Genomic DNA, 15,565 nt, shown 5'->3' on the forward strand with positions numbered 1-15,565 from the left:
GTTCTTGCCTCCCACCTCCTTTCCCAGCTGAGCAGGAACATTTGCCAAACCACAGCTATGACTGGCACAGTATTACAAGGCTCTGTGCAATAGGACCAAATGCAACATACAGGTTTGCACTAAGGAATCCCACTGCTCACGTGGCATCAGGAACTAAAGGTTCCCCATTCTGCAATCCATGAACCATTCATTGGCCACTAAAGCAAACAAAAGAGATTCATTGAAAATAGGAGAGATGCCTTGCCCGACCCTGTGCAGTTGGAGATGAGGAGTGCAAACAGGCTAGAACAGAAGTGAAGAATGGGTGTTTGGAGAAAGTATAAAGCATACTTATGATGTTATTTATAGAGTATGAGTAAGGAAATATTCTTAACCAGGGCCATATTACACATTATATTTAGCTGAACAGCTAAACCTGTCATTTTTATCTCAGATTTAACTATATATTTAAATCAGTGTGCATTTCTTATTTTCTTTGATGTTGACCACATTTACAAAGGAATTGCCTGAGACCACCACATTTATTTCTCATAACCATTAGATCTCAAGCTTGGATGTGGATCCAGAGGAGCCTGTATGAAAATTTTCTGTTTCCAGGCTTTGCGAGCCAAAACAATCATGTTGCAAGAGCATCAGCCATTCAACTGATCTGCCTTCAGTTTCATAATAATTTTGTGCTTGTGGCATGGTAATGATGCTGTTAGAGTGCAAGAAGAGGTTCTCTGGTCATCCTTCTCATACAATGCAAGCACTACCTCTGAATAAAATAAAAATGTGGATGTAAAATTTCAGTTAAAATAATCAGAGGGCTTAACAGATGGATAAAATTTGTTTGAGCAAATCAACCCCCTTGCATTCTGAGCTCCTTTGTATTAAAAATATTTTTGTCTTGAGACTAAGTAAGCTAAAGAAACATTTCTGAAGCTGACTATACAGCTTTCAAGCTGTGCTGTCTGTATAAAGCAGCAGTTTTAACATTTACTCGTGCCACAAATACAACTTTTTCCACTTACAGTAGAGGCTTTGGTGAGCAAATTCTACAAAGGTGCTGAAGATAGCTGCAGAAAGGAGCAAGAAATACTTTTCAATAGGAATAGGTGCCACTTATCACTTGTCTGCTCCCCCAGAACTATTCCTGTCTCTCACAAGCTCATTTTAAGCAGAATACATTAAAAAGTATGCTTTTCTAGCTTAAATTGGGAAAGTTTTGCCCAGCAACCTCTGCTTCTCTCACCCCACTTTTTCTTTTCCCAGCTATCACTCCCTCCCACATGCTTCCCTTTCATTTTGAGAGTCTCAAGCCCAGCACACAGTTCTGCAGTAGCAGGCTTCCCTGCTGAGGGAAACAGGGGAAGAAAGACTCTAAAATGCTGCTCCTCAAAGACAGGAAAATATGAGTTTCTATGCCTGCGCTGGATGGAGGCTCTGCTGGGCAACAGCTGCACACAGTTGGGCAGACCTGTTTTCACACTTCCCTGAACTACCCTGTGCCTCAGAAGCCCCCTCAGAAAAACAACTTCATTACTTTTCAGGAACACTGTACAGATATAAAGCTCACAAACCGAACAAACTCAAACCACCCCAACCAGGAGAGCCAGGCAAGTAGAAGAGTTTCCATGTTGCTGAGTATCACTGTTTTGTTGGACATGGTGCACAGGTTTCTGGGAAAATCCCTGCCCTTGCAAGAGTGCAAAGAATCATAACCCTGTTCCTGATACTGCTATTAATCAGGCATATGACACCAAAGGCACATAACCTCTCTGTGCCCTTTTAATAAAATAAGTGTTAATAATTATCTTCTTCTTTGACATGCTAGATGAAAACTGAGGCATGAGGATAAAAAAAACAGAGTTGTACTCTCCAGTCAGTAGCAATTGAGGGAAGAGGAAGCAAGAAGGACACTTAGTAGCTTCTTTTACAGATGATGGAAAAATTTCTTTGTTAGGACATTTGAGAAGAAAATTTCAGGCTTGCCTTTTTTTTTTTGTTTGTTTTTGTAAATAATAAATTTATCATTGATACAATAATTCCAAACAAACAAGCCTAACTATGCAGGAGGGTAGTACAAAGAAATTCAACATACAGGCACAGCTCTGATCTTGGGGACAGCTGAGTCCATGCCTCTCCTCCCATCCCCAAGTTTTGTAACCCTCATTAAAATCTTTCTGAATCTCAAGTCCCTCTTGCATGAAGAGTGAGCAGGACATCACTCCATCACTAAAGCCACAGCACATTTAGAAAGAGGGAGAAAAGCGCATCAGCCCATTGGGAGCCCTACCAGATAAAAGCTATTGGATCCTCCACTGGTGCTCCACGCTCTGTCACTGGCATGACCTGCAGTATCCTTGAGCCAGCAGAGCAAAGAGGGGAGTGGCAGTGCCACAAGCACCTCAGTGAACTTACTGCACACAGCTAACTGAACACCTCAGCACAGTAATAGTAAGATCCAGTTACTGCCAGCCTCAGCTGTATTTGAGCTGGGGTCAGAAGGTGAAAGATACTATATGCTATTTAAAAGCCTTTCAGCTTCTAAAATTCATAACCAAAGAGTTGCAGAGGAAAAAGAACTGAAGCTGTCAGCTGTTTCCATGTAGCATAGTGCAAAAAACAGACAACTGCTGAGCTATAAAGAATCACAGAGCTTTGCCAAAATTTGCTTCATTGATTAGATGAGAGAAGTATCAGATTCAAAACTAGACAGGGAAAATGCAACAGGCCTAATGAAGTAAGGCTGTTCATCAGAAGATTAAATAACCCATGCTGAATTTGACTGACTCCCCAGAAAAATATAATTGAAAATATCATTGATGATATAAAGTAATAGGTTTTGCTTATTAACAGTGAGGCAAGGTAGAGAGCTCACAGTTAGACAATGAAGCATTTTCTATTTCAGCTTTCATTTAATCACACTTCTGAAAATCTCTACTTTGCAAAAACAATCCTCCCCCCTGCAAAAAAGGCCCCAAACTAAACCTACACCCCCCACACAAAAACACCACAAAGCCTCAGATAAACAGGTGGTAAGGTTTAGGCTCCACTGTTTTGTTATTCATTCTAATTTTCTTATTGTGCTATCTCCCAACAGGCAACACAAAAGAAATCTGCACATTTGTATGGGGAGTTCTGCTAGGAAAAGAACAATCAGCTGCAGACATGAAAGGAACTGAGAAGTCAGCAATTTCACAGCCTTTGCCTTGCAATATCTGCCTCAACATTTCAGATCGTATCAAAGCTGTTGTCGCGCACCATTTCCATGGAACTGCAAGAGTTAGGGAGAAACAAACATGGCACCAAATCCACCCATCTAGCAGGGAGAGATACCCCCACAGTGCTCTTCTTCCAGGGCCTTATGGAGTCATTGTCTTATGCATGCTAAGCACTGATCTTTCAGTGACCCACTGACATGAAGTGATGACCTTTCTATTTTAAAATCTTGCTATGTAACTTCCCAGCTCCTCTCTCCTGTCCCCATCCTTCTCCCCCTTCTCTTTCAAAGCCTGGTCATCAACAAGTGTTTCTCATAACAACTACCATGACAACTCAGATCCTTCCCACCAAATTTCGAGTATTTCTTTGTGCTTAAGTTAGAGGTTCTACCATCATAGATATATAAGAAGCCTGAGGGAGTCTTTGGAGGTACCACTGTCTCTCCCTGCTGACTTCAGAGGGAACCTTTGAAACAAGGAGTAAAGGTCTTACAGACAAGCCATGTGCAGTCCAAGTCTTGTGTAACTTTTTCTAATCAAGACACTTGTCTGTCCACTGCTCCCCCTATAGTTCTCTCCTATTTAACATCCTCTTCTTGGCACTGTATAGCCCAATCTGAATGCAATTTCTACCTGTAATCTCACCAAATTTGTAGAGAGGAGGTGTACCAACATCACCTCTCCAAGATCTTGCTGTGTATTTCACATCACCCCAGTAGCCTTTTTCCTTACCTTTTAAGAATGCAAAAGCATGGGCTGCTTATGGGACACTTCTTCTCAGACCCATTTTTTTCTGACTTTCAGTGCAGAGATTCAGGTGGCTCTTCTCTAGATGTAGGCCAGCAAAAGAGGCAAGAGTATTTGCTCTATGATGCAAGCCACCGAAGACAGAACACCTGGTTGAAGGAAATAGGACCACCAGCAATTCATGATTAGGAAATCACTATCTGCTAAACATGGTTTGGTGTTACAGAGGAACAGAGTAACAAAAGGACTGGGAAGCTACCTCTAAATACAGGGACAGCAGAAGGAAAAAGAGGTTCTTAGAAGATAAGAGAACAAAAAAATAAGACTGAACAAAAAGACAGCATTAAGTATGGTCAATATTGATGTAATCTCCTCTGAATTGCCATGAGATAAACAGAGGCATAAACATTTATCAATTACTGTCAACATCCACAAAATTACTGTCTTCTGAAATCCAACCCAAAATTGTGTATTGTAAGATAATTCTCAAACTCTTTCTGAAACAACATCATAAAGCTTCCCATGCCCCAACCCCTTCAGGACTCATGCCCATTTCAACACAAGACACTGCCATGAAGGAAAAACATAAAACTTCATAATCTGGATAGAATAAAAAACAACCAAAACTCACAACATTCAGAGAAGTAATGCAAGCTCTAATCTGCACAAGAATTTCCAAATCTTGGGATATTTTACAAGGTAAAAAGACACGTAACTGGAATTTGTATTTCAAAAGCAAGCTTTGAAACCAGGGCTAAAACAACATGTGAAGATCTTTGAGAAAATCAAAGTATCCTCCAAATGAATCTGCCATTACATTCAAAGGCCAAGCAATGACAGAAGCCTCACAATATTCTCCAGCAGTAAGAAGCAAAAGCTAAGAAACATTCACTTATTCTAACAACTTTGTTGTATGTATTTCAGAATCATCTATTAGTAAACTACAAGAAGAATTGTAAGGAGCAAGTCCTCTCCCAGAAATACCGAGGACATTTCACATCAGGAAAAAAAAAAAGAAAAAGAAATAAAAAAAGTGCAAATAATAAATCAAACCTCCTTGACTAGCAACTGTTAATCCAGGCACCAGCAGCTCATCTCCCAGAACTGTCACTTGCTAGCAGTTAGTAACCTTGTAAGAGTACAATGTTATGCTGGCATCCTCTCTCTGCGGCAGCTACATTAAACTGAACCAACCATCCACTTGATCAGCCGAAGTTTTTAAAATAAACACTCTCAGGGGTGCTGAAACATGCTATTTACTCATGGCAGAGATGTACTGCTTCTTCACTCAAACAGCACAGGCACTGTGATCTCCATCCCGGTCTCCTGATGACTTCTACTCTGAATCATTAAGTATGATAAGTAGCAAGCCTTGGCAAGCATCCAAATGTCTATTTCCAAAGCATTAGTACTCAGAAACCGTAACACAAACCTAATCACTGTGCTTCCATGCTTACAAACAAAGCCGAACATCCATTTTCAACACAACAGGGCCTGCTCCCCTCAGTGCAGCTCTAAAAAGCAAGGGAGTAAAATAAATTTCACTGAAATAATTGCTCTCCACTTCCTATCCACCCGTCCAGTCTCCAAACATCCTCTAACCCAGATTCTAAAACAAAGAAAAACAAATGCCTCATTATATAAACACAAGTTATGTTTGAAAATCTACTTGCCTGCTCACCAATAATGATGAGGAAACTTTTCTTGGTGGAAAAAAAAAAAAAATCATGCCATCACTTTCCACAGCTTTCACTTGAAAATTAAAAAAAAAAAGAAAAAAAAAAGAAAAAAAAAAAGAAAAAAAAAAGAAAAAGCCCAAACTATAAGCTAAAAGCTTGAGGAGCCACTGCTGTGCCAGTAAGACTTGGTCTTTCAGGCAAGCACGTCTGCTGCCCAGGGAAAGGCAGTGGCAGCCTATCCCATCTTGGTGCTCCCTTCTAAGTTAATGTCAACAGGCTACAGACAACTGACATTCCCAAAAAGGGCTGATCCTACTTGTATCACATCTATAATAAACTGTAATGGCCTGGAAATGGCTCTCTCCCCTCACTGATGAGACAGGACAAGCAGACAAATAGCTGAGAGGACCATGATTCTTATAGCAAGATTTGAAGAGGAACTTAATTCTTGCCAATTTCAAAAGGATTCTTGTTTTTCCCTGCCTCCATGGTATGAATAAACAGCACCCAGACCACTGCAAGCCCTAGCTTCAAAACTTACAGGTCCAAGGTAAAAAACCAAATACAGCACAGAAGGGGGATAGGAGGACCTCCCCTTGCACCCCAGCTCTCAGGAGAGACAACCCAAATAGAAATATTCTCACAAGTTATCTGCCTCACATAACAATGCAGTAGGTGATTTTTCTAAGTGTGTTTCATACACACCCACGTGAGCACACAGAGTGGCTACTGACCTCCTTTGGCTGTACCTGTAACAGAGGAAACACAAGGCTTTCTTTCACATCACTGCAATTTAAAACAGAGCTCACAGGGGGTCAGCAGCAGGTGCAAAGTCACAACTTCAAAAAAAAAACAACTTACAACAGCCTTGTCTGTCCAGTCCAAGATGAAAACAAACTCTTACATCTTACCTGAAACCTGTCTTTGCAGAGAGGGACAGCTACGAAAACAAAATATCCAGGTGTTCTTGAATAGGTTACAGGAGCCAGAAGCTCAATGAGCAACTACTTGCACATGAAACTAAGAAAACCACCCTGAAAGAAGGGCTTCCTTATGTGCTCAAAAATTATGTCCAAAACATGTGGTGATTATCATACAAAATACACTCAAGCAATTTCAGCAATCCCAGATTTTTCCTAGACACAAGGGACAGCAGACTTTCTATTAACATACAAATTTAAATGATGGGAGAGAAAGGACCAATTACCATCTGGAAACTGAGTGAAAAAAGGATACCTGCTCAACCATGTTACAGAATGTTCCTGCCAAAAATCGTATCAAATCCAATTCCCTCTGTTATACCTTCATCATATGTTCTACAAACTTTGCTAAAAGGCCCCTGTGCTTAAATAACAAACAAAGAAATTCAACTTACTGTCACTGGTGATTCTGACACGTGCTACTGATTTCAAAACAGTTTTTATCAGGCATCAGTGCAGTAGAGCTAGAAGAGATGTTAATTAATCTCCAACCTCTTATTAGAAGTAAGGGGGAGAAAAATTAGAGAGCCTTTATTTTCCCCACAGAGCATGAAGTGTTGTAGCTTCTGTCAGAGTTATTTTGCTACAGAGTCTCTCATTCTAGCACCCTTGAATGTTTATCAGTCTTTGTAAAACCCCAAGGAAAAGCAACCTTCCTTCTCCCTAATTTGGTGTGAAAATATGAGAATCACTGTAAAAACCACTTTTTTCCTTGTAACAGTCAATCCCTTTTGGCTGACTACTCTCCAACAGAGAACTTGCCATTCACTTAGGATGATCAAGGACTGCATTTTCACAAATCAAGTCTACGCAGCACCACGGGAAACAAGAAATAAATTATTTGGTAACTTCTGTGGACATGAAGTCTTCTAGATGAAGACACATCTAAAAATTGAAGCCCTCTGATGAGACTCTGGAAACCAAATATAATAACTCCTGAAGTAAAACTGAACAGAGACTGTGATAGCCAACAGTGGTGATGCCCTTGAAAGAAAAGCAGCTGGACCATTGCCTCAGTCTATAAAGGAGCTTCCTCCCAACACTATCTGCCTTATCTCTTTGACACAGCCAAAACCTGTACACAACAGAAGGGTTTATCAAAAGCATCTTTTTCCTCTCAGTGTTTCTGTGGCTATGACCACCACACTATCTCAGACTATCCTACTCTCTCACACATTCATCTTCAAAACGTCATTTGGATAGAAGGGGGTTAGAGAGAATTTCTACACAATTTGTTCAATGTCACATGAAGTCTGTCAGGGCAGAGAACTGAAGCCTCTCTCATCTCCTCAGGCCCAAGTGAAACATCCCATTTAACCAGCAGACTTGTTTTTACACAGGTGTATATACCACACTGCAATATAACCTGAAAGTAAACCAAATAAATAAATATTTTGAAAAAGCTGTAGTAATAGTCCCTCTCATCAGGGACTGAATTAATCCTTTAAATCCCTTGTCAAATTACAAAGTGGACAATAAGAAAAAGAAACATCTACACAGACACCCATATGCAATTCCTGACTCCCAGACTGGAGTCTGACTTTGAAAGCAGAAAATACATTCCTGAATAAATGCTATTCAATTTTCCAAATATATTTAGTATATTATCACAACACATTCACACAAGCATTTTTTGCTATGACTTCACTGTACAGAGTGTTTTAGCCAGCCAGCCAGCACAATGTAATCCAGAGGCCACTCAATCTTTTTTGAAAGGAAGAGGCTTGAGTTTTATGACCTTGGTTATAAAATTAGATGCATTCTGGTTCTCCACAGAGTATTTCCCGACATCACCTTGTGTTAGGCAAAGCTTTGTTAATCTTGCCATCAGACAAGCTGTGAGTGATGAGCAGTCTTTTAACAAAAGGTCCTTGGAGATGAGGCTCCTCTTTTGTCTTCCAAAGAAGCTCACTTATAACTTGAGACTTTAGTAACCTAAATGGAAGTCCAGACTTATTTTATCTAAAAGATAATATGTATGGCTTTCACTACAGCAAAACGAGGAAGTTCAAAGAGGACAGAAGAGCTAATTAAGAAAGATACAGCTACATACAGACTTGTGATTTAGGTTCAGACCATCTCTTTTCAAGGCTTTTAGGAAGCAGATTCCAAACTGACCTTTCAGTTCCCTACAATGTTAATGAACTTTGAAATGTAATTAATTCCATGTGTATTGCAACTAAATAATCCTGTGAGAAGTCAGACCAAAATGAAAATGCTTTAGAGTACAGAAGAGCTGTCTCCTTTGAGAACAATAAGAGGAAAAAAAAGTTAATAAGAACATAACCCAGACCTTTTTAAAAGCTTAGGCACCTCAGAAATGCATATTGTGTCACCACAGATCTGACTCAGACCTCACCTACAGACCTGACTATCTTGCCTTGAGTGTGTTTCTCCTACTCACACACCTGAAGGGCCTTCAAAACTGTAAAGGATTCCTGATCCATGCATGTGTGCACGTGCAAAACAAAACTGAACGAGACAATCCTTTCTGGCCATGTAAAGGAAGCATGCTGTCTACCTGCAAAAATAAAGTATGGTAGTGCTTCTACTTTTTAGAAAAGCTTGCCCTGAAGAATTCTGCACTTTACATCATTCTATATATAAATGTACTATTACCAGAATAAAAATCCCAACCAATTCCCCTGAAAAAACCCTAAAAATCCTTCCATTGTCCCTCCCTTCTACAGCTTATAAAAAATTTGCACACAAAACATTGACACTTAGTTTAACTGTTTTCTTTGGATAGTCGGGTTTTCTTTTTTGTCCCTCTCTTAATAGGTTAAAAGGAAAAAATCAGATAGGTCAGGAAAAAAGAAAACAAAACCAAACCAAACAAACAAGAAAATCCAACCACAACACCCTACCAAAATACAGCCAATTCATACTAGCTTGATTTAAATAAAAAGTTTCCCTTGCTGCATAGTTTTTAATATTTTGAAGATTTTTGTAACAAACTCCCCAAATGCTCAGATTTCTTTCAGCTTCTTTTATGGTTATATTCCCCAAAATAAACACAACTGTTGCTCTGACAACTTTAAAGCTACCAAGCCCATCTTGGCCAAAATACCTGAGAACTTCCAATGTCATGAAGAGGGAGAGCAACACAGAAATTGTTTGAGGAACACAAGGGGACACTTAAGACTTTTGCCTTCTATAGGAAGCCACAGGAAAGGCAACTTTCACATGCAATTAAACCAGTGTACTTGTACAGGCTCCTGGCAAGTTCAACAGGGAAAATGTTTTAATTGACACGAACAAGTTTGCACAGCAAACACTGAAGATACAAAGGCTTTATGTTTTTATTGGCCATTAGAGGGTTGCTACCAGCCCTTGGAAATTCTCATTTCTGTAATTTGAAGCGTGTATATCTCACAAAGTCAAAGCAGAGGAGAATAAAGTAATGTAAAACCACTGCAGTTGCAGGGGAGTGGAGTCCCTGGTGCATTCCCCAAAAGCCACTGGGCTGTCCAAGATTTACAATTTGTGTCTTACTCATCTAAGGGAAGACTCTTCTCACTTCCTTCCACTGCTGGAGATGGTTTTCAATTAGTGAGCCAGGGTTACCTTGGCAGAATCAACAAGAAAGACCTCATTTGTGCAAATCCCAGTACTGCAGCTCATTACTGGAAAGCCTGGCAGTTTTTAAACCTTCCTGGTTTTTGGAGATCATTTTTGGTCCAGAGCTGGTATGCACCCCCACACAGCAAATTTAAGCCTACTGGAAACAGATACACTTTTAAGTATCTTCCACAGATTCTTCAGAAACAACCCACATATGCCTATGCCCTCCCCAATAATTTCATGCTGAAAAACAGGGTCCCTCCGGATGGGATGACTGCAGTGTGAAACTTGAGCCCTGTCACTGCAAGCCACATCCACAACAGACAGCAGAAGCATCAGCTTTCCACAGACCTTCTGTACTCTGAATTACTGTGAGCTTGAAGTCAGAACAGGATAAATAACAAAACACAGCCTCATATCTACTACTCTACTCACATTTGCTCAGGATGACTCTGCTACAAAAGAAATGGCCATGTCAAGTGGAAATACTGAATACAGCTATTGCCTACCCTAAAAACTGCCATAATGTTTTTCCAAGATTCTCTCCAATCAGTATGGTAAGCAAAAGAAAAAGAGGCATATTTGGACAAGACACCAGAGAAGCCAGTCTGGGAGAGAAAAAAAAAAATTACTAATAGTCTGAATATTCTGAAAACACATTCATCTTCCCCACCTCCAAAGGAAAGTTAATAGAACTAGCAAATGTTCACACTACATTCCTTTGAAAATAAATGTATACCTCCTCCACAGCATATGATGCAGGCCTAGTAAAAAAATTAAAGTTTTTCAAACCATGTGTTTTCACACTTGATTTTCTTTTATGCACACACCTGCCTGATGCAGGTGTGATTTCTGTCCAGACCACTATTGAAGTTTGGTGTTGTTGCTCAGGAACTTCCTTTCAAGTTCTGAGGTAAAAAAATCCAAGCATTCCCCTCACAATAACATAACTAAACATCAGCAATGCACTGAAACTTGCAAATGCAAACAAAAACTCTGAAGCCAGACAAGATGACCCCTCCCACACTACGGAGGGCACAAAACAGAAATCAATATTCCTTTTAGGCTACTCCTTGGTTTCAGTAGATTTAAATACAATGAGGGAAACTGCAAAATTCACATAACAAATATGGTTTACAAACTAAAAGCTCTTTTTTTGGAGATGTGAACTTTAACACCATAATTTGTGGGTTGGAAGGACTACAAGGAAAGAGTTACTTGTACTGAATCTGTGGCTTCAGGGGGGAAAAAGTTTGTTTTGTTTTTTTTCAACATCATGAAACTTCCCTCTGCTGTATAAGACACACATTTACATGTACAGCTTTGGTAGGCAGCAGGATGGGATGCCCAATACCTATTCCACAAAGCAGTTCTGTTAGCTCCCTGGAAGCCAATAAGCCTTCTAGTTACAAAAAAATATTGTTCCTAATTTGAAAGCCTTCCGAGCTGGATACCTCAAGGAGTATGCACCACTCTAAAAAATTAAAACATAAAATGGTCAGTAATGTCACCCACGTGGATCAACTCTGACAACCCAAATGAAACTGCAGACCAAGGAAGTATAAAGTAACTCCATAAAGCTGCATGCAAACAGATACCTCAGCACCCAAAGTACATCCCACCTGTCTGCAGAGGCAGCAGCACCATCTGCTTAGTGGGTGCCAGGACTCCAGCCAGCCATGAGGACTCTGCTTCCCTCTCAGCCACTAGCCTGATGCAGGACGTTAGCCAAGCCTGCACCTCCTTAACATCCCAGGGCACTCAGGCACAGAAAGGAAATTCCTACACTAATTCATGTAACAAGTGCAGAAGTTCATTAGCAGAGATTAAAAGATCTGTCTGCTTTCTCCTGCGAGAATCCCACACATCAAAAGAACCCCAAAACATTTTCAGTAAGACTACACTCCATCCCCAGGGGCTCATCACGTTCAGGCACACACAACAAAGGCTTTTCTGCACTTGCTGAGCACCTCACAAAAATTATCCTGACCCATTCTCCAAGATGCAGTGGTTTCCAAGCCTTTCATCTGCAGGCCTCAGAAGATTTTCCAGCAGACATGCAACTACTGGCTAGAGTGGTTAGGGTAATAGATCCTAGGGGTTTTTCCCCCCATTCCTCAAAAGCAGTGAAAAGACCACAAGCTGAGTAAGCCTGCATTTCTTGCAGTCTATTTTCACCCAACCTAAGCAATATTTATCCTTGAAGAAGATGAAAATTTAAAAATTGACAAAAACTTTTGTCTGAAACCAGAGATTGTGTTTAATCCCACTAAAGTATCAATCAATTGCAAACAAAATCTTCTACCAGCGTGAGCTGTGCCTCTTTAGTCCAGAAAAGAGAAGACTGAGAGGTGATCTCATTAATGCATATAAATATCTCAAGGGTGGGTGCCAAGAGGATGGTGCCAGACTCTTTTCCATGATGCCCAGCGAGAGGACAAGGAGCAATGGCCATAACCTAAACCACAAGAAGTGGCAGAGCACTGGAACAGGCTGCCCAGAGAGACTGTGGAGTCTCCTTGTCTGCAGACATTCAAAACCCACCTGGATATGTTCCTGTGTTGACCTGCTCTAGGTGACCCTGCCTTGGGATGGGAGGTAGACGAGATGATCTCCAGAGATGCCTTCCAAACCTAGCAATTCTGTGATTCTATGGCAGAAAAATTGTCAGTTTCCTCTTCAGTGGAGGAATTTCTTCCTAATTGTAATATTAAAGGAAAAAAAGTCATTAAAACTCAAGCCAAAATTGTTGTTGTGTTCGTGAAGTAATATCCAAAACATTTTTCTTCTCCTATTTTCACTTGAATTTTCACTGACTTTTTACAGCAGAATAACATTTATTTCTGGAAGTGACTTCTGTTCTTCTGGTCCTATTTCCCCAAGAAAACAGGAATAATTGGGCTGCTCAGAGGCTAGTCCAGCTGAGTTCTAAATATTTACAAGAACATCCCAACCTCCCTGGGTAGCCTGTTCCAACACCTGACTTCTCTCAGACTGAAATCTTTTTTTCCTGATATCCCATTGGAATTTCTCTTGTTGCAACTTGTGTTTGTTATCTCTTGTCCTGCTGCCTCTCCATACTCTCTCACTAGTTAACTGAAGACAAGGGATAGTTTTCCTATAAGGAAAAGCAACACACACACTAAGGGCTGTATTCTTAAAATATTCAGAAAGTATGGACACAAAGAAAAGGATCTGCAGCTTATTTTTCCGAAATACATGAACAGTATTTTTGTTTGTAACCTAACATTGTCTCTTACAGCTTGCACCTCTGCAGCATGTACCACCAAAGCCTCACCTCCACACGCAAGTAAAGCAGACCAGCCAGTGTGGCAAAAACTCACACCACAAATTATTCTGTAGTAATCCTCCCGTATTGAGAAACACTCAGTATTTGTTCCCTATTTCATATCACAGAATAGAACTATATGGTCTTTAAGGTCCCTTCCAATCTAAACCAATCTCGCCGCTATGAGCAGGACCCACCTTCCACTAGACCAGGCTGATCAAATCCCCATCCAGCCTGGCCTTGAACAATACCAAGGATGGGGCATCCACAGCTTCTCTGGGCAACCTGTTCTGGTGCCTCAGTACTCTCATAGTGAAGAATTTCTTCCTAACAGCTAAACGAAATCTGCCCTCTTTCAGTTCAAAGTCATTTGTCCTGCCACCACCTGAATTAGTCCTGTCAGCCTAAGGTACTTACTCGACCTCACGATAAACTCTTTTTCACATAACTCTGCTGAGCAGGGAAGCAACATTTAGCGATGTGGACGCTGGCTACAAAGAAAAACCACGTGAAAACTTGGGGTCAGCATGAGGGTGAGAACTGCAGGCCATAGCGTGGGGCTTACACCCGTTCCACCGGGGCACCTCCTTCGGGGTTCCGCAGGCAACCAGGTTGGCAAAGCACCCGGGTGAGCTCGAGTGTTCGAGCGCTGCTGCACTGACCCTGCTAAGCACACCCTTCTCTCCAGTCTCTCCAGACTCCAACCTCCTGCACAAGGATGGATGCTTGGTTCACAAAGTGCATCTGGAGTTTTTGGTTTTGTTGGGGGTTTTTGTTTTTTGGGGTTTTTTTTGAACAGCATCATCTGCTGTGGGCCATCGGCACACCGCTTGTCCTCTCCGGGGTACAGCGCTCGGCGGGGAGGCGCTGACAGCTCAGGGCGGCTGTGCCCGAGCTCCCCCGGTGCGCGACCCGCGGGCAGCGAGCGCTGCCCTGCGCTCCGCCCCGCCTCGGACCGACCTGGCGGCCGGAGGAGCCGGCACACCGCGCTCTGCCACGGCCACCGGGCACGCAAAGAGCCGCCCGCGGGCGCACAGCGCTCCTGGGGCTGAGAAAGTCCTGAGGGGACTCCGCTTTGGCCAGCAGGAACTTGTGGCGGGGCGCGCCTCACGCTCGGTCCCGCTCCGGTGTCAGCGCTCACGGCGCCGCGTCCCGCCTGCCCAGCCCGCTCGGCAGCCCCGGCCTCTGGCCGCCCCAGCCCCGCGGCCGTGTCCCCGGTGCGGAGGGAGGGAGGCCCAGCCCAGCCGCCACGGGGGGTGAGGGAGAGCCGCAACAAGTCCCCGCCGCCGCCGCCGCCGGCCGCCCTTACCCAGACAGTGCCGCAGGGCCAGCAGAAAGTGCGGGGGGCCCCCGTTGAGCTGGTAGAAGAGGGAGCCCAAACAGAAGAGCAGCAGTGTGGCCATGCAGAAGATGTAGTCGCGCAGCGAGAGGAAGGGCAGCAGAGAGAGGGGCCGCCGCCTCATCAAGCCCCCGCCCTGGCCCTGGCCCGGGCCCCCTCCCGCCGCCGCCGCCGCCGCCGCGGGGGGCCAGGGCGCCGGGCATTCCCCGCCGCCGTGCTGCTGCTTCTTCTTCATCCTCCCCTTCGCCGCCGCCGGCTCACGCAGCCCGCCGGGGGAAGCGCATCCTCCATCCGCCTGCCCGGCTCCGGCTGCCCGCGGCCGGGAAAGTTCCCGGGAGCTCAGGGGATCTGTCCCGTCCCCATCGCCGGCTGTCCCCGGCTCCGAGTCAGGCGAGAGTCCCCGGCGCTCCTACGACGGCGGCGGCGGCTGCTGCTGCTGCTACGGAGCGCCGCTAAGGGGAGGGGAAGGAGGTGGTCACCATCCCGCTCCCTGGGGCTCCTCTCCTCCTTCTTCTCCTCCTCCGCCGCCGCTCTCGCTCCCTCTCTCCGCTCGGCCTCTCGCCCCGGTGTCAAGTTACAGCCAGCGCTCCGCCGCCGGCCGCCTGCAACTCGCGGCCGAGTTATGCGCGCCGCCCGGCCCCACCGCCCCCCGCCCGGCCCGGCCCGGCCCCGGAGCCCGCCCACCCCGGCCCGCCCCGGCCTCCGGTCCCGCCATGCGCCCGCCGCCTCTGCGCCAGCGACCCCTGCGGGCGCCGCCGCCG

At 43.8% G+C, this 15,565-nt stretch overlaps 1 protein-coding gene across 1 annotated transcript in view; it reads right to left on the bottom strand.

The window, feature by feature from the left end:
- UST (uronyl 2-sulfotransferase) overlaps positions 1-15,359 on the bottom strand; it is a 155,696-nt gene extending 140,337 nt beyond the window's left edge. Inside the window, exon 1 of the mRNA XM_066546818.1 lies at positions 14,775-15,359. Coding sequence (XP_066402915.1) covers positions 14,775-15,039 — 265 coding nt within the window. The 5' untranslated portion in view covers positions 15,040-15,359. The remainder of the gene's footprint in view (positions 1-14,774) is intronic.
- Positions 15,360-15,565: the final 206 nt, after the last annotated feature.

This window comes from Molothrus aeneus, chromosome 3 (genome assembly GCF_037042795.1).
Source record: "Molothrus aeneus isolate 106 chromosome 3, BPBGC_Maene_1.0, whole genome shotgun sequence".
Classification (NCBI taxonomy): Eukaryota; Metazoa; Chordata; class Aves; order Passeriformes; family Icteridae; genus Molothrus; species Molothrus aeneus.